The following is a 19,602-nucleotide window of genomic DNA, read 5'->3' on the forward strand; positions in this document are numbered from 1 at the left end:
ATAGAATCGATAGCAATCGCCCTTTCAGGTAGTCTATTCCAGGCCCTCATCATTGTTCAACAAATGGATTATTTCTCATTTCTTCTGTTTTGTTTGCCACTCTTATATCTGTGCAGCCTAACTGACATTCACTGGGGACAGTTTCTCTTAATTTACTCGTTCAAAACACATTTTAACTTTGAACGCCTTTCTCAGATTTCCTCATAACCTCTGCTCCGAGAGTAACAATCACAGCTTGTCCAGTCTCTCCATGAAATTGGATCCCTCATCCCCGGATCAATCAAACTGGATTTGACCCCAGGCCCAGTTGCCTCTCAATGAGAATCATACTCCAAGATTTAATCCGCTCATAAGATGATGAAAATTTATAGCTAAGAAACAGGCCATTCTGCCCATTGAGTTCATCTGAGCCACAAAAAGAGAAGCTCTTGGTTCAGAAGAAAGGTCCTGACTCGAAACGTTGACCGTCTGCTTTTCTCCACGGATGCTGCCTGGCCTGCTGAGTTCCTCCAGCATCATAGTGTTCTTCAGCTCTTGGTTTAGCCTCAGAAAACTGCTTCATTGGCTGTAAATCATCTGGGATATCATAGATACACTATAGATCTTTCTCGCACTTTCTATAGGGTCATAATAGTTTTGGTGTAGTCATTCCAACTTCCAGGAGGGTCTCACATGAGGAGGAGTATATTTTGTCTTTCCTTTTCAATTCTGGCAAGGCCAGTCTTAAATCTCGAGATTCAAATTTCCATGTAAAGGTGGTGGTAAGCACCCTTCTTAAACCGCTGTGGTACTTCTGCTGAAGGTACACCCACGTGCTACTGGGGAAGAGATTCTATGATTTAGATCCAGTGATAATGAAGGAACAGCAGTATATTTTTGAGTCAGGATGGTGTGCCACTTGAAGGGGAACTTATAATGATTGGTGGTCCTGCCAGGTCCTGGAGATCTGGCTTTGGGAACTGCTGTTGAAGAAGGCTCAGCGAATTGCTGCGTTGCATCTTTGCACAACAACTTCCTTCACAACCTCAGTCTGCATTGCAGGAAATGTGGCAGCTAATTTGTGCTCGAGTCTCTGGAGCAGGACTTGAACCGGGGGCTTTTGACTCAGAAGCGAGAGAGTCTGAAGTCTGGGCCACTGATCCTGCGAGCTGGTGAGTGAATGAAGGCTGCCCAATCCTCGGGTTCTCCCGCTGCGCTAACATCCTGTCCTCTTGCCTCTCTGGACAGATGCACAAACTCTGGTGGGATCAAGAACTGCGACAAAAATATTGAGCAGGAGGCACAACAGTCAACAAGCTGCGGCTTAATCATGGATCCAACAGGTAAAAGACACTTCAGGGTGAAAACCTAACAGGTGCCCCTTTGTCATTTCAGCCCTCGCTCTTCACGTTCCCAATCTCCAGTTCTCCTTTCTCCGACTTTCTCTGCTCCCTGTCCCTCCTTCTCACCCTCGCTTCCTCACTTTCCTTCCTCTAATTCCAGCTTCTCTGCCCCCATTCCCGATTTCTTCTCGCGAAAATCACTGCTTTTTCCTCACCCCCATTCTCCCCTCTCATACTCATATTTTCCCCTTCCCTGCCCGCTTTTTCTCACCTTCATATTCCCATTTTTCTATTATCACTTTCTCTCACATCCTCATTTTTTCCTCTGTTCCCACATTCTCCTACAAGAACAGGAGGGGGCTACGCAGACCTTCTCCCTCACTTCCCATTTTGGGGAAGAATAGCGAGCTCTCTCGCTGGATTTGCCCATGACCTTCCCTTGTCTTTCTCCTGTTCCTTTCCACAGGGCCATTCAAGGAGTGTCACAGTAAGGTTTCTCCAGAGACGTACTTTGAAAGCTGTGTGTATGACCTGTGTGCTTCCGAGGGGGACATGGGCATGCTCTGCCTCGCCCTCCAGTCCTATGCTGCCTTCTGTGCCCAGGCTGGTGTCCCTGTAACATGGAGAAAGAAGACCTTTTGCCGTGAGTAGCTTGTACCTCCCAGTGACTTCCTGTGCACTCTTTTGATAGTTATAGATTCCTCCCTGTTGCAACGGTGCTGGAATTTTACCATTATCAGATGTGCTTCAGTGGGTAGACAAAGGATCTGGAGGTGGGAGGGGACTGTCCATTGCCCTGGAGACCCCTGTCTCAAATAAAGCAGCAAGATCCCTGGCTGACTCAGCCAAGTCAGCAGCTGCAGGAGGTCTCAACACCCTTGCACCGGTGAAGCAGGAAGGTGAAGGTACAGGGGTAATCACAGAGAGAGAGAGGGCAGAGGGTGAATGCTCAACTGCTCTTGTCCAGTGCCTGCAGCTGGGTAGGATGACCATATCAAAACTGGGTGGGGAAAGCTTTACGACACCTACTGCCGTCAAGCAGCTCAGCAAAGCTAACAGTTATACATACTTGGGTGCCAGGATTAGGGAGGAGGAGAATCAAGTTTGTTGTGGTGACCACCAATACTTCACCTTTCACGTCCTCAGGGCATCCTATTGATGGACAGTTCAAATGTAATTGCTGACGTAGTGTGGAATACGTGGCAGCCAATTTGCACATGGAATAATCCCATAAGGAGCAAACACTGGATCATCAGCTTTTTTAAGTCATGTTGGTCGCTAGGTAAATGTTGCTCCCAAGGGGCTGGAAGGGGCTTGTCCATCTCTCCAAAATAGCAGCAGTGACATCCTTTACATACATCTGCAAGAGTAGACAGGACTAACGTCTCAACTGAAATGTGAATGTAGGATTGAGCTTGGGAGCGGCTCCCCTCTGCCCTCAGTCCGTTATCCCTGTTTGTTGGTGTCTTTCCTGTGGTGAATTCATTGCCCCACTTCCAACAAGCACCGTGTCCTAAATGTTGCCTCTACCCCTCTTCCACGTGAACTGAATTCTCATCGGTTCCTCCCTCTCTCTCCTCACAGCTCTGAGCTGCCTAGCAGGCAGTCACTATGAGCCCTGCAGCAGCGCTTGCCCTGCATCCTGCACTGATCTATCGGCTCCCAATGACTGCACCCACCCTTGCGTCGAGGGTTGCGTATGCGACCACAGTTACGTGCTGAGTGGCGACAAGTGTGTCACATTTGATCAGTGTGGCTGTGTGGACTCAGAGAGAAATTATCACCTGGTAAGTGAAACTGTATCTACTGAGAGTACAACGGTGCACCAAAAGCTTCAGCAAGTGTGAGAAATGATGATGCTCTTACAATAAGCAATAGATACGTTGGTTTTTATTGCCAGGGTACAAGGAAATCTTGCTGCACTTGTATGGGTTTTGGCAAGGCCACATGTTTTAGCCTGCCTGTACCTAAGTAAAAATATTCTTTTCTTAAAAGAAATACAACACAGTTTGTCCGGATGGAATTGCTTGTCAAGATATTCAGGATAGGTTTACATCCTCTAAAACAGTGAAGTGTGATCTCAGTGCAACACATTAAGATCTTAAGGCATTGACAGGGTATTTGCTATTTCTCCTGGCTAGAGGGTCTACAACTGGGGGGGCATGATCTCAGGATAAAGAGACAGCCACTTTAGACTGAAATTAGTGAAATTTATTCACTTGGAGTTATATATCTAGGAGTTCTCTGCTCCAGAGGTCGAGTATATTCAAGGCTGAGATTTTGGGGAGTTGAGGGTTATGGGGATCTAGAAGAAAGTAGATTTGATGGAGCGATCGGAAATGATTTTATTGAATAGTTGAGCAGATTCAAGGGGCCAAATAATTGCTACTATACTTATTTGATATGAATACTAATAATATTTGTGAATTGACCTGCTTTGAACAGGATGCAATGACTGGGCTTCATCGGCAAGGCCAGGACATTGCTACCCCTAACAGCCCTTGAGTAGTTCATGGTCAGGTCATGGCATGGAGCCATACAGCAGAGAAACAGGCCCTTCAGCCCAACTGGTCCAGGCCGACCAAGATTCCATTCAAACTAGTCCCACTTGGCAGTTTAGTAGAAATGACCATCTCACACAATAGTTAGGAGTCGACCACATTGTTGTCGAGTAGAATCACATGTGAGCCAGAAAGGGCGAGTCACGGATTTCCTTCCCCCTAAAGAAACCAGGTAAGTTTTCAAGACAATTTTGTAGTTTCATGGTCAATGTTACTTAAACTAGCTTTTAGAACCATATTTATTTAACTAACTGAAAGTGAATCCCGTGGAGGGTTACATCTACAGATCATTAATCCAAGCCTCCAGGTTGCTGTCCGAGTACACCAATTCCTCAATTTTCAAAAGGGATGCATTCCTGGAAAATGTTTTGTGGAATTTTGTAAATTGAATAGATAAAGTGCATTGTAGACACTTCAGTGCAGTGTACACCTGTGCCAGGAGAGGGGCATGCTATGTGTAATAGAGGAAAGAGCTTCATAAATTGAGCATTTGTATATCATTGGTACCACAAATGACTCCACCCTTAAATATTTGGACAGGGCAAAATTTGGTGATGATACATCACAGAGTTAAATTTGCTCCCTTTTCAGTATGTCCACTGAAAAGAAGATAAGATTCCTTTATTAGTCACATGTACATCAAAACACACAGTGAATTGCATCTTTTTGCGTAGAATGTTCTGGGGGCAGCCCGCAAGTGTCGCCACGCTTCCGGCGCCAACATAACATGCCCACAACTTCCTAACCCGTACGTCTTTGGAATGTGGGAGGAAACCGGAGCAACCGGAGGAAACCCACGCAGACACGGGGAGAACGTACAAACTCCTTACAGACAGTGGCCGGATTTGAACCCAGGTCACTGGCGCTGCAAAGCGTTACGCTAACTGCTACACTACCATGCCTGCCCTACCAGAGAGAAAACTAGAGAGGTTGAGGCTGGTGCTATTACATAAGGAGATTGGAGAGGTAAATAAGAAAGCATACAGGGTTGAATATTTTCTTTCTGTTTTTGTCCTGTCTAGCTGGGAGAGAACTGGATCACAAACAGCAACTGCACAGAGCGCTGCACCTGCTCCAGCCCCAGCAACATAACCTGCGAACAGTGGGAGTGCGGCCCCGTAGACAGTTGTGGAGTGCTGGAAGGAGTCCTGGGATGTCAAACCACAGGTCAGGGTCAACACCTTTCATTATTGGTGAGGAGGCTTCCTCCATCCACAGTACCTCCTTGAGGTTAGTGATAGAGTGACACCAGAGGTCATCGACAAGGGCTGCCTTTTATATTCAATCTTCAGTGTGTGGCCATCTCTGCCAAGGATGGCATTTATTGCTCAAAACTAATTGTCCTCAAGAAGGTGGTGAAGAGCCACTTCTCTGAACTGCCACAGTCCTAATGAAAGTGCTTCCATGGTGTTGGATAGGAAGAAAATGGACTTGGATCCAGCAACAATGAAGGAACGTTGGTTTATATCCAAGTCAGCATGGTGCAGATCCTGTAGATGATGGTGCTCCCCTGTGGCTGCTCTCTTTGGCTTTCTTAGAGGTTATGGTCAGGTTTTGGATGGAGTCGTGTGATGTCAAACCACACGTTGGATCCGTTTCCTACATCACCTGTACTAGACTTGGTGCATTTCACCAAGGTCAGTATTACAGTGCTTGCCCTGGAAGTGTTCATGGCATGTAGTCAATACAACATCGCACCTTGGGACCCATATCCAGTGCAGATTAAGAGTTACTTCCTTTGTCAAGAAGCAATGAACTCTGACACACTTAACCATAACTTGGTTGTTGGTTTATTAATGTCACCTGTACCAAGATACAATGAAAAGCTTTGTTTTGCATGCCATCCATACAGATCATTCCAAAACTTAAGTACATCACGGTAGCACAAAGGAAAAAGCAATAACAGAATGCAGAATACAGTGTTACAGTTACCGATATAGAGTCAGTGCAGTGCAGGTAGACAAATAAGGTGCAAGGGCCACAAGAAGATAGATTGAGAGATCAAGACTTCATCTTTATCATACAAGAGGTCCATTCAAGATTCTTTAAACAGTGGAACAGACGCTGTCCTTGAGCGTGTAGTACATGTTTTCAAGCTTTTGTATCTTCTGCCTGATGGGAGAAGAGAGAATGACTGGGGTGGGAGGGGTCTTTGATTATGTTGGTTGCTTGTCCGACTTGCTTCAGTGATGGGAACTTTTAAAGTTATCCTCTGATTAGAGGTCAAGACACAATCAGGCAGAAGGAAAGTAATGATGGGAATTGATTGTGGAAATAGATTTTCTCTTCAAAATATACTTTATTCATGAAAGTTGCAAATGTATGTATTATAGAACATGCAAGTAGGCATTTTCCTACAAGCCATGTCACTAGCACGACTTCAGTTTTTGTTTACACACATTCTTTGAGTAAACAGTCAAATGTGTTTTTATACTGATTTCAGGCAATCAGTGTGCAATGCTGGGAGAGATTTGTGTCTGTTTCAGTGCATCCTTCAGCACTTAGTCCTGGACTCTAAAGTGTGCTAGTAGTTGAGGCATTTGCTTGTGGACAACACCCTGTAGTGAGTTTCAGGCAGACCAGAGGACTAGGTTGACGGCTCTTCAGCACCAACTGATATTTGTCATGGAAATAGATTTTTGAGGAAGCTGCACAGGAGGATGTATAAAGTATTTGTCATACTGGGAAACCTGGGTCCTGTCAGAGGCTTAAAGACTCCTTTCAGGAGAGCGATGGCTCTCAGGGAAAGAGGTAAAAGTTGGGCAATTTGCATTTTTAATTAATTGAGTTAATTTTATGTAATTACTAATTTAAGTGTTTGAGTATCTTATAATATAGTTAAATGTTTTATTTGTAAAACTTATTTTTAAATATTAGTTATTTTATGTTTTTAATAACATGTTTAAATTTTAATAAGATTTGAACATTTATCAGTTGAATGTCAGAGATGCCAACACATCATTAGGAGTCTTTTGACAGCTGATAAAACCGGAGGAGTGGCTTAATAGATATCAAAACATTTCTGGGGACTGGAATTACATTTTCGGCAGGGCCTGACCAACCGTGAGCTGGCTTCCAGGATGAAGTTGCCACTGCAGATAAGCACTGGTAGGAGAGTTGCAAGTTTGACCGGCTCATTGAAGCAGACTGAACAGACCATCCCATAGAATGTCTGTTGTGCACCCTCATTCGGTAAAAGTCCAGTCTGATCCCATTGGTTGTGTACAAGTGCGTAGTGACACTAATGGGGTGATGCATCTTCCCACAGGCTCTGCCTCGTGCCACGTTGCTGGGGATCCGCACTATTACACATTCGACAATGCCATGCACAGTTTCATGGGAACGTGCACTTACACGCTAGTCAGTGTCTGCAACACCACCATGGTCACCCCATTCACCATCAGTGCCAAGAACGAGGAGCGAGGGCTACCTCAGGTTTCCTACCTTCGCGTGATTCATATCGACATCTATGGCCATCGCATCAGTCTGCAAAAGAGCAGGAGGATCCTGGTGAGTGGGTGGTTTTAGCAGAGGTGACTGAGGGGAAGCCCACTAGGAATGATTCTTGGGCTAAACTCCCAGTTCCCTGGGTTCCTCTCTTCTTTCTTAAGTGTAGACTACACCACGTCTTGACTCTCACCCACAAGCTCTACTGGTCACCCCCTCACCATTCATAAGCTTCAGTTCATCCAAGATTTTACTGCCTCGTGACCTCTCCATTGGCTCCCAATCCAGTTATGCCTGGTTTGTCACAGCCTCTTTACCTATGTCTAAGGCCCTCTCTTCCTACAAGACCTCAGTACTCCTTCGATTCTAACTTCTTGCACATCCCTGATTTCCTTGACTCCGCTGCCTTCAGCTCCCTGTGCCTTAAACTCTGGAATTCCATCTGTACCAAACCCCCTGCCTTTCCACCTCTCTCTTCCTATTTGCCTACTAGGTCTTCCTTAAAACCTATCATTCTTTGACCAAGCTTTGATCATCCGCCCTAACATCTCTTTACAGAGCACATAGTTAAAAGGGATTTGATAACACTTCAGTATGTTGTCAAAAGTCATTTTAGTATTTTACATGCACTATTCAAGGACAAATTTCTGGTGGCAACAATTTCATAGGTTTCCATTTATATCCTGTAGGTGGATGGGATGAGGGTTCGAGCCCCAGTGATCGGTCAGATTAAAGGCATCTCCATTACAAGCAGTGGCATTTACTCTGTGGTGGAGACCGACTTTGGCCTGGTGGTGAAGTTTGATGGGAATCACCATTTGGAGATCAAGGTTCCCAGCACCTACTTCGGAAAGGTGAGAGTTCAATGAGAACACAGCAACATGCCTGGTAACGTGAGCTTAGTAGCAACTTGCAGTCAATTCTCCCGTACTCATCTGTCTTATAGACCAGCCAAAATCTTTGGGACCACTGCTTACTGCTGCCTCTGCCTCTAGGACATCTGTCCTAATGCATTTCAACTCTTAAACACATGCTAAAAAGGTTTTTCTTTTGATTCTTTGGCTGAACAATTTAAATTTCAATGTTCAGCGTATCTACCATTTGGCTATTGGAAATCGCTATTTTTAAGAAACCTTTAATAATTTTGAACAGCGTCCTCTGCTCTAAGGAGAAAACTTCCTGCTTTTCCAGCCTGTCCTAACAAGTGTGGCTGCTTCTCCCTAGAACTACACAGTAACCTATCCTGTTCAAAACCATCACATCCTTCCTAAAGCTTAACTTCTGAAGGAGCGCTTGAAGAAGAGAGTTATGTGCATAATGAGAAGGATGCTTTGTCAGGGCTGGTTGGAGAGTGGAAAGATCATAAAGGTACTCAAGTTATGGTGTAGCTAGATCACCTGCGTTGGATGAATAAAGTCTGTCCTATACATTCAAATATCTCAGGCTTATTTAGAGGGAATCACTGTAGAAGGAATGGCAATAATACTGCTGTGGAGGATGTGATGGTACTTGAGAGAGTGCTGTGCAGAATTACATGTTGCCAGGTCTGGAATTCAGTTGTGAGGAGAGACTACCTGGGAACATAGGAGAGCAAAGTAAGGTTTAACTGAGCTGTATAAAATGATGAGAGATTGAACAGGAAAGATCCAAAGAGGTTAATAGCTAGGAGTTTGGATTTAAGGTCATTGGTGAAAGGATTAGAGGTAAAAGAAAATTGCACCTAAAAGGGTTGCACGGGCCTAGAGCTCACTGCCTGAAAGTGTGTATGAGGCAGAAACCCTGATCACATTTAACATACGCCTGGATAATTAGTTGAAGTGCCGGAACCTGCAGGTAATGGACAGAATGCTGAGAAGTGGGGTTGTCATAGCTCTTCATCAGCCAGCATGAATATAATGGACCAAATGTCCTCCTCCTGTGCTGCAGTGTTTGAGAGTCTGTGTCATGAGGTAAACTTGTTGTTATGTTTCTCTGTTTGCCTTCTAGGTGTGTGGAATGTGTGGTAACTACAACCACAATATGACGGATGAGCTCCTGATGCCTGATGGAAAACTAGCGAACAATGTCACCCATTTTGGGAACAGTTGGAAAGTGGCAGGAGACGATGACCCTGGGTACGTACCTGAAGAAGTGGTTCTCTCATAACAACTATTACCTTGCTGCCAGAATGTGACGGGCATCTGTTGGCCATCACTGGTTGTCTTATTTTGTGTCGTTAGAGACTGGAGGCCCAGATACAGTATGGCTTCCCTATCCCTTCTTCTTGTGGCCATCCACCAAAGCAATGGATCTTCCCTTCTGTGGCCACAGTTGTATTGGTTTTTGCAGTGATTGGTGAGTGTGGAATAGGGAATTGGAAAGACTCCCAGGACCATGACATGGATGTTCCGCTATGGCCCCTCCCTTTCTTTAAACAGCAGACATCCAATACAGATGAAGGCTACGTCCCATTGTGCCTGTGCCATTTCTTGGCTGATGCTACTCGACCACTTCCTCTGGTGACCAACACTCTTGCCGTTGACACCACTGTCTATTAATTCCATTGAAATCATTCATGAATTTGAATGCCTCCATTAAATCTTTCCTTGGCCTTCCCTGCTCCAAGAGGAACAACCCCAGCTTCATTTGTATGTTAACAACAGTTTGATAACCTTAGTAACCACTTCATCTGTTGCCAAACCTGCATTAATTTTAATGCCAGCTTGAAGGTCTAATCAATGTGACCAAAATGAAATTAGTTCTTCTGAACCTTGAGCTTCCAAACTCAGCCCCGGACACCCAAGTATATTGTTCAACAATAACTTCCATTTGTAGAATGTCTTTAAAACATGTCACTTGGCTCTTCTCAAAACTGACTCCGTCCACTGAGTGGTGCATTAGGGCAGGTAACTAAAAATGGGTCAGAGATAGGTTTTAAGGTGCGGCTTAATTGAGGAGGGAGAATTCTGAGGGAATTCCAGAGCTTGAGGGGCACCTGATTCAGGCCGATTATACAACTCTCTCACAACATTGGTTTTGTCCCAAGTCGGGTGTTCTTATACCTCTCCAAAAGTTACAATGGCATCAAATTTGCTCTTTTCATCCCCATGTTCAAGTTGTTTCTCATCTTTTCAGCCAAGCTGTTGGTCGTCTGTCCTAAGGTGGATTTGTCTGATTAAAATGCATCCTGGGGCTTCCTTTTTTTGGGTAACAGTCTAGTGTGCTGTAAAGAGTACAATATGACCTCCTTTCCCACAGGTGCCAGCCTGACAACCGAGACAAGCTGAGCGCCAACTGCTTCCCACAAGATCTGCCCAAGGTGGAGGCTTTCTGCCAGGAGCTGCTAACAGATAAGTATCGCAGCTGCCACCACCTCGCGGACCCAAAGCCGTTTGTCCTCAACTGTGTGTACGACATGTGTGAGTACGACGGCATGATCTCCTCACTATGTGACAACATCCACTCTTATATTGAGGTTTGTAAGAGCGAGGGCATCGACATCAAGTGGAGGAACAGCACCTTCTGCCGTGAGTATCACTCGACTTGGGGCTTTTTTTGCCAGACCGCTGGGGATGGGGAGACCATTCAGTTCATCTTGATCCATTGGTGTCAGAACAGCGACAAGTTTCCCTGTCGTTCCCACTTACTATTTCCTAATTGTACCCCAAGAAACCTTCCCCACCCCACACTCCATCTTCACCTAACATAAACCCACACCTGTTGCTACCTTAAACTTCACTCCCTTCTCCACCTACACAGCCTCACAGAAAATTCTACTTCCTGTCCAGGACTATCAGATTGCCTTTCCATTGACAGCTGTGGCTGAGGGGGTTGCACTGTCCCAGGAGGCTGAGGGTTCAAGTCTCACTCCAGAAAATATAGCCCAAATCTGTTACTCACAGTGTGCAGGATTCTGGGAAAGCTGCACTGTTAGAAGTAACATTTCTTGGATGAAATATTAAAATGGGACCCCATCTGCTCTTTCAGGTGATAATGAATGACCACATGGCACTGCTTTGAAAAAGAGAAGAATTCTTCCCAGTTTCCTGACCAATATTTATCCCTGAATCAACATCACTGAATCAGTTGAACTGGTCATTAGCACTTTGCTTTTTTTAGGCTGCCACATTTCAGAATCAGGTTTATTATCACTGAGTTGTATGTCGTGAAATTTGTTTTCTGGCAGCAGTATAGTGCACACATAAAATTACTATAAATGATAATAAATAAATAATGCAAAAAAATGAAGGAATAACGGTCGGGTTCATGGACCGTTCAGAAATCTGATGGTGGAGGGGAAGAAGCTGTTCCTGAATCGTTGAGTGTGGGTTTTCAGGCTCCTGTACCTCCTCCCTGATGGTATTAACAAAAAGAAGGCATGGCCCAAATGGTGAAGGACCTTAGCCGCCTTCTTGAGGTACCACCTCTGCAAGATGTCCTTGATGTTTGGGAGGGTTGTGCTCATGATGGAGCTGGCTGAGTCTACAGCCCTCTGCAGCTTCTTGCGAGCCTGTGCATTGGAGCCTCTGTACCAGGCTGTGATGCAACCAGTCAGAATGATCTCCGCTGTACATCTGTAGAACTTTGCAAGTGTCCTTGGTGACATACTGAATCTTCTCAAACTCCTAACAAAGTAGAACCACTGGCGTACCTTCTTTGTGATTGCATCAATGTGTTGGGCCCACGATAGATCCTCTGAGATTTTTTACATTACAGCAGGATCTACCCAAAAGGTTCTTTATTGGCTATGAAGCTTTTGAAACATCCTTAGATTATGAAAGAACATTTATAAACATGATGTTTTCTTTTCCCATATGAGTCCTGTTGTAAAAAAGGCAGGGGTTTGGGCGCAGAAAGGAGAGACTTGATCGATGGTGCCTTGCACATCGAATGGCACCCATCTGGTGATTATCAAGCCTCTGAGTTGAGACAGGAGTTACAAATCTTAGATGACTTAGGAGGGAATGCAGGTGGGCAGATAAGGCATGGGTATTGAAGAGGGGGAGGTAAAGCAGCAAAACAGAGCTAAATATACCTCTTGCCCCTCTCCTGACACATGCTAATCTGGGCCCTCCTTTCTTTCAGCTCTGGCATGCCCGGCCAACAGCCACTACGTGGAATGTGCCACACCCTGTCCAGCAACGTGTGTCAACATCTATGCACCTTCCAGATGCGAAACTCCTGCGGCCTGTGTGGAAGGCTGTGAGTGTGAGCGAGGTTTTGTGCAGAGTGACAATGCCTGCGTGAACCTAACTGACTGCGGCTGCCTTGATGCGACCAATGACTATCACAATGTGAGTACACTGGGATATTGATTAGGTAGGGAATGGAGAAGCAAAGAGGTGGACATGTGGACAGTATGGAGAGCAGGTGGGTAAGGAGGTGGGGACAGGTAGATGGGGAGCAGTGAGAGAGTGGTTGGGCTACTTAGGGTAGAGACTACACCAAAAGCATTTGGAGTGGAGTGAGTTTACATTAAATCTCCCCTCTATCATTCATTGCCTTCCTTGTAAGAATATATTTTGTTAGACATGGTTCAACCTGCTGTACCATAAAAGACCACAAGGTGGGGGGGCCGCATAAAGAATTAATACAACACAGAAGGGCATCATTTTGCCCATCTAGTCCCCCTTGGCTGCACTTAGATCTACTCCTGATTCTTTCTCTATCGCCCTGCAAATTATTCTCTTTCAAATATCTACGCACTTCCTTTTGAAAACTCTGACTGATTCTGTCTCCACAGGCAATAAGTTCCAGATCAACAGCTACAAATAATTTACAGAATTGCCCTTTTTACTTGTCTGCAGCCAACGTGCTCTAATCTCGATGATTGACTGCACTACCCAATACACTAGACACATTCAAGTATTCTCTAATTACCTCATTTCTAAATTCTGTCCAAACTGTTACTGTGGCCCTCCTTTCTTGCTGTGGCACTCCTTCATTTAGGTTCCATTAAAATGCTCCCAGGGATAGTGGGTTTGCCATATGATCAAGTGGACTGGGGACTGTATCAGAGTCATACAGTACGGAAACAGGCCTTTCGGCCCAATTGGTCCACGCAAATCAAGATTCCCATCTAAGCTAGTCCCATTTGCACATGTTTGGACCATATCCCTCTAAAACCTTTCCTATCCATGTACCTGTCCAATTACCTCTGGCAGCTTATTCCATACCCAGACCACCCTTTGGGTGAGAAAGTTGCCCCTCAGGTTCCTATTAAGTCTCTCCCCTGTTACCTTAAACCTATGCCTTCTAGTTCCCAACCTTGGGAAAAAGACTGTGCACATTGACCCTAACCTTTACAGTTTTGAAGAGTGAAAAAAAATCTAATCAAAACTTACAAAATTTGTTGGACTTGGTTATTCAGATGCAGGGTGGATGGTGGGCCGAGGGGCCTGTTTTGTGCTGTATGGTTCTATGGCTTAGGAACCTTGGAGCACCATTTGAGAATAAGGGGTAGGCTGTTTTAGTCTGAAGGAGAAAGTTCCTCACTCAGAGTGTTGGAATTCTCCAGTCACTGCAGCTGTGGAAATGCCATAGTTAAATCTGTCCAAATGGAGGTTGATAGATTTCTGGACATGAAGTGATATGGAGTTGGTAATGAGGTAGAAGATCAGTATGTTCTTGAATAATGGTGCATACTCAAAGGACTTCCATTATTATGTGAAAGTAACCTCCAGGAAATCAACTGTGAGCCGGGATGGAACTGATGTTTCGGTTGATGGTACTTTTACCAGATTTTTTTCCCATATCTTATTTCAAGTATTTTTTTTGCAAAATTTAATTGAGTCATGATTTGAATCTTATTGTATATTTAAACTTTTCTCATTCACTTACTTACTTCATCTCCTCAACAGCATTGACAGTTATTTACTTCTTCAGTAACTATCTCCTCTCTAAATCTCTTTCCAATGAATCCAATTACTCTCTCATTTTCAGAAGTTGAAAACCAATAGAAACTTTCAAAACTTAATTTCCGGGTAATGTTTTTGTGGTTCTAGTCAATGGAATCTGGCATCTAATTGTCATTTAACTTGGTATTTCAGGATAATTGTAAAGCAACAAAGGTATGAGCACTGTGTGTGTGCAGAAAAAAAAAGTTTAATTCTCAGAAGTATGTATTCCCATAAAAGTATTATTTCGTATCACAGGGAGCAGGCAATGAAATTAATTAAACTGCTTGTTCTTGCAGTTCCAGGTTAAAAACTGCAGCGATCCGATACCAGGGGGCATGCATTTAAGATGAGAGGGGGTAAGATGAGAGGGGGCAGACGTGAGGGGTACGTTTTTTTACTGAGAGAGTGGTGGATGCCTGGAATGCATTGCCTGATAGGGTGGTGGAGGTAAATTCACTGGGGGCTTTAGGGGTTTGGATGGGCACGTGAATGAGAGGAAAATGGAGGGATATGGACATTCTGTAGGTTGGAGGGATTAGCTATGTCGGCACAACATTGTGGGCCGAAGGGCCTGTTCTGCGCTGTACTGTTCTATGTTCTATGCTGGAAGAACTCAACAGGTCGAGCAGCATCTGCAGGCCAAAATGTCAGCAATTCCTTTTCTCCCACAGATGCTGTTCAATCTGCTGAGTTCTTCCAGCAGATTATTTGTAACTGTCTCTTGTGTCTCTGTGAAAAGTTTTACTCACACTCGCCCCTTGCATCTTTTATCCAAAATTTTAAATCTATGTCCCCTAGTCTGAACTATCCACTAATGGGATCAGCTTCTCTCTTTTTACCCACTCTGACCTGCTGATAAACGTATCTACCTACATCAACTTTCTTCTTAACCTTCCTTGCTACAACGTGAATAACCTCAGCTTCTTCAGTCTGAATTTATAACTGAAATCCTCATCCTGCCATTAACGGATGGCAATGCTGTTGAATTTGACCAAAAAAAATAAAGCACCAGAAATGCTGGGAATCTGAAATAAAACAGGATGTGTTGGAATGCTCAGCAGGTCAGGCTACATCTAAGTCTCTTGAAGTACTCTATTGAAGATAACCCAAGGAGGGCAGAGATCATGCTGCCTGGTACATCATGAGTTTTGGCCTGAGTTAAGGTCTTGATCTTCAGCCAAATGAGAAAAAGATGTTTGAGGGCTGTGCTAGTGAAATGAAGGAATGATGAATTCCATCATCAATATTTGTTCACGGAAAGGTGACTTGGGATTGGAAAGTAGTCCATGTTTCCCAGCGTCTGTCTATAAAACTTTATTACTGGAGGGCAGTGTTGAACTGCCGGTGCAGGTTTGTCAAGCACCTTTGTCTTGCAGATGTTGAGTGTGAATGAATGCGGAGAAAATGTTTCCGATTGTATGAAATAGCAAACCTAAAGGCCATCAATATAAGATGATCACTGAGAACTCCAGTAAGGAATTCAGTAGAAATCTCTTTATCCCAGGAATGGTGGGAATGTTGAACTTGCTACAACAGGGAGTAGTTAAAAGGTATAACAAGGAGAGGCTGGACAAGCATACAAGAGAGAAGGGACAGAGGGTGAGGCTGATAGATTTAGATGAGGAAAGGCATATGTGAAGGTGGGGTGTTTGGGCTGAATGACCTGTTTCTGTGTCACATTGCCAGTGTAATGCTCAGTATGTCACGGAACCTGCATATTATGCCAATTTTAACTCCACTGACATGCAGCCAAGTGTTGCTGCATAGCAGGATGATATACAACTTTTAACCACCTGATATGTTCACAGGTTGGGGACTCCTGGCTGACCGCTGGCTGCAAGAACAAGTGCACGTGTGTGGGGGCTGGAGTTTACCAGTGCGAAGAGTTCAAGTGTCAGCAGGAAACGATTTGTGCTGTCGACAATGGCATCCGACGCTGCAGGCCTGAAAGTAGGTTAACCACTCTTCTCGTGCCCTTTACCCACTCCTTTCTGGCAAGTGACAACCCATGTTCTGGTGCAAATCCACTGTGCCATTGAGTGACGGTGAAATATTGCTGCATTTAGTATTTACCAAAGTTTACCGTTAAACTTTTGAGTACAGTTGGTGAAACCCTGACCAGTCATTGGTCCGCAGTGCAGGATGGTGGTATTAACAATAGGCAGGTCAACCTTTTTGGAAGCTGCCACAAATCAACAATTCAGTGATAATAAACCTGATTCTGATTCTGGTATAAAACTGAATCACCAGACTGCCACTCACAGTTATTCTACCATACGGACCCTTCACTGTAAGCAACCTGCCTCCCCTCCGCACGCATGCACACACGCACTGTTAAACACCGTATCCTGAGCACTACATCATAGCCATCTGAATGCATTATATTTGAATGGTGATCTAGGTTCGAGTGCGCTGATTATATTTCTCCTCGATCTCTTACCATGTTAACATAATCTGGTCCTTTCCTCACATCCTCACTCTACAGAGTACAACTCCTGCCACATTGCTGGCGACCCCCACTACTGGACTTTTGACGGCTACAAGCACCACTACCAGGGTCGGTACACATACACTCTGAGCAAGACAGTTGGCTCAGACAGCCTGGAACCCTTCAACATCAAAGGCAAGAACAAGCGGAGATTCTTCTACAACCGGGTCTCCTTCCTGGAGGCAGTGTTCATTGACGTCTATGGACATTCCGTTGGCCTGATGAAGCACAGGCAACTCGTGGTGAGTGCCAGGTCCAGACCCACAGACTCATTGCCAAGCAATCATAACAGTACGACATTGTATCTCTGACATTCAAAGGGAGATCGCACTCAGCAGCCCAGCAGGTTCCACCGATTCACTCCCCTTTGTGTGTCGTGTTGGACACCAGCCATGGCACAATGCACCACAAACCAAGAGTAGCCCATCTCTAATCCTATCAAACCCTTTAAGGAGGAGACACCAAGTGTCTCCTCCGTCATTTGTTCTTTGGAGGAGGGAATTCCAGCCAGTCCAATCTTTCCTGATGGCTGGGACCAACACAGAATCACAGTCTTTCTGCTTTCGCTCTCTCTCAAGTCCTTATTTTAATATAATGGTCCCCATTAGTCACAAGTGTGATCACACTAGGATTCTTTGCGTGCTGAGCAGATGCAGCCTTTAATCACCTATCCACCATAGAATGGCAATCTACTGTCCTCCTCAGTACTTCCTGTTACAGTTTTCTCCCTACGAATTTTCATCGTCTCTTCACGCGGTAAATTTCCGTGTCTACCTTTATTTTTATTAAGCATGTTTCCAATGTGAAGATGTCACATTGTAGGTACACCCTAATGCCACTGGTGGCACCTCAGCTATTCCTCCAACACTCTCTAAATCATCCTCACAACATCAGAGGTTCCAGTACTCCAATTAGGTTCATGTCTAATCTCTGATCCAGTACCAGTTTTATTTACCTATAATTGGTCTTATGTCCATCACTGAAGCATCACTTCCTCTCAATGTATTCCTGCCCTGCCTTGAAAGAAAAGTCAGCAATACCATTGCAGTAGGTCAGCAAGGGGGCTCTTCCTCATCCTGACCAAAACTTCCCACCCATGTATGAACTGGAGGAGTCAGTGGCTAGTGGTTAAGGTGCAGGAAATGCTCGAGGAAGTGCTTGGTAACAGGACGATATCTTTGAACCTATTCTGCCGATCAATGAGAGCACGGCTGTTTTGTATCTCAACATCTACCCAGTATTGGCTCCATTCTATTTGGACCCATTCCTAATAACACCCCCTTCCCCACAACCACTCCCGCACCACCACCACCACCACCACCCCACCACCGCCACCACGACCCCCCCACCATGCTTCTTCTCTGCTTCCCTCTCCTAGCCTTTTTTCCTCACTCTCCTTACCTTTGACCCATCCCCCAGTGGATCTGCTCTCCCCTCCTCCCCCACACCTGCCTATCACTATCTCTAACCTGCATCTACCTATCACCACCCTGTGCCCACCCTGCCTCCCCTCTTTTGTCCACCTATCACTGGTCTGCCTTTCCCTCCTATATATCGGGCTTCCCCTTTTCCTATCTTCAGTCCTGAAGAAGAGTCCTGACCCGAAACGTTGACCGCCTGCTTTTCTCCACGGATGCTGCCTGGCCTGCTGAGTTCCTCCAGCATCATCGTGTTTTTCATCCAGGTTCCAGCATCTGCAGTCCTTTGTTTCTCTAAAAGACTATCTTAGATTTCCAATAATTCAGTGAAATTCTTGTTTGGGAAATGGGACTAACGTGTTTCTGTTTCCCAATCTCAGGTGGATGGTATCAGGGTCAGCCCACCTTATGAGCCCAAAGAGGGTCTCAGGATTTACCAGAGGTCCTCGTCAATCCATCTAGAGACTGACTTTGGACTAGCAGTGAACTTTGATGGTCGCAGCAGTGCAGGTAATGGCATGGTAATTTCACTAGTATCTCAGTACTATCCTCTTGACACAGGCTGAAGTGGAGGGAGTTCTGCACTGTCAGGGTAATATAGAGGGAGTTCTACATCGTCAGGGCAATTTAAGGGGAGCTCTGTACCATCAGGGTAATGTTGCGGGATCTCTGTTCTGTCAAGGTAATGTGGAGAGATCTTTACAATGTCAGAGTACAATCAAGGTAATGTGGAGAGAGCTCTACAACGTCAGACTTTAATAGAGGGCACTCTCTACTGTTGGTAGAGGGAATTCTGTACCATAGGGTTAATACAAAGGGAGCTCTGTACTGTCGGTAATGTAGAGGCAGCTCTGTACTGTTGGGGTAAATAAAGAGGATGCTCTTTCAGTCAGGTCCATAACAAGCGCTCTCATGGTATAGCAGAGGGACTTTAGTACTCGCAGTTAATATAGGAGGCGATTTCTACTGTCAGGGTAATAGAGAGTAATATATTCAAGGATGTGCTCAAAGCTTCCTTGAAAAAGTGCGACTGCACCGGTTTCAGGGAACCCTTGGCACATGACCGCTCAAAGTAGAGAAGCAGCACACAAAAATCCTCTAAGTAATGGAAGGGAGAGCATCATCTCACAAACCACCTTCCTGACTGCCCCATCAGAGGAAGAACCTGCAGTTTCTGTATTGGACTCGTTGGCCACCTCAGAACCCACAAAACCAAAATGGAAGCAGGTTGTCCTTATTCCTGAGGGACTACCTTAAAAGGTAGAAGAAGAGAGTTTTATATTGTCAGAAAATGTAGGTGATGCTTTGTACTATAATGCAGGGCAAGCACTATGTTGTCAGGTAATTTAGAGACAGCATTGTACTTTCAGGATAATGTAGAGGAAGCTCTGTACTGTGAGGTTAATGTACAGGCATTTCTGTGCTGTCAGGTTAATGTAGAGAGAGCTCTGTGCTGTCAGGGTAAAGTAAATGTAGTTCTGTACCATT

General features: G+C 44.9%; 1 protein-coding gene across 1 annotated transcript in view; it reads left to right on the plus strand.

Moving 5' to 3' along the window:
- LOC127586508 (IgGFc-binding protein-like) overlaps window positions 1-19,602 on the plus strand; it is a 118,316-nt gene that overhangs the window by 77,460 nt on the left and 21,254 nt on the right. The window contains exons 66-77 of the mRNA XM_052044520.1: window positions 1,228-1,322; window positions 1,789-1,965; window positions 2,907-3,109; window positions 4,906-5,050; window positions 7,152-7,393; window positions 8,020-8,184; window positions 9,317-9,444; window positions 10,568-10,836; window positions 12,395-12,603; window positions 16,017-16,158; window positions 16,694-16,938; window positions 18,495-18,624. Coding sequence (XP_051900480.1) covers window positions 1,228-1,322; window positions 1,789-1,965; window positions 2,907-3,109; window positions 4,906-5,050; window positions 7,152-7,393; window positions 8,020-8,184; window positions 9,317-9,444; window positions 10,568-10,836; window positions 12,395-12,603; window positions 16,017-16,158; window positions 16,694-16,938; window positions 18,495-18,624 — 2,150 coding nt within the window. The remainder of the gene's footprint in view (window positions 1-1,227; window positions 1,323-1,788; window positions 1,966-2,906; window positions 3,110-4,905; window positions 5,051-7,151; window positions 7,394-8,019; window positions 8,185-9,316; window positions 9,445-10,567; window positions 10,837-12,394; window positions 12,604-16,016; window positions 16,159-16,693; window positions 16,939-18,494; window positions 18,625-19,602) is intronic.

The sequence above is a fragment of the Pristis pectinata genome, chromosome 37 (assembly GCF_009764475.1).
Source record: "Pristis pectinata isolate sPriPec2 chromosome 37, sPriPec2.1.pri, whole genome shotgun sequence".
Classification (NCBI taxonomy): domain Eukaryota; kingdom Metazoa; phylum Chordata; class Chondrichthyes; order Rhinopristiformes; family Pristidae; genus Pristis; species Pristis pectinata.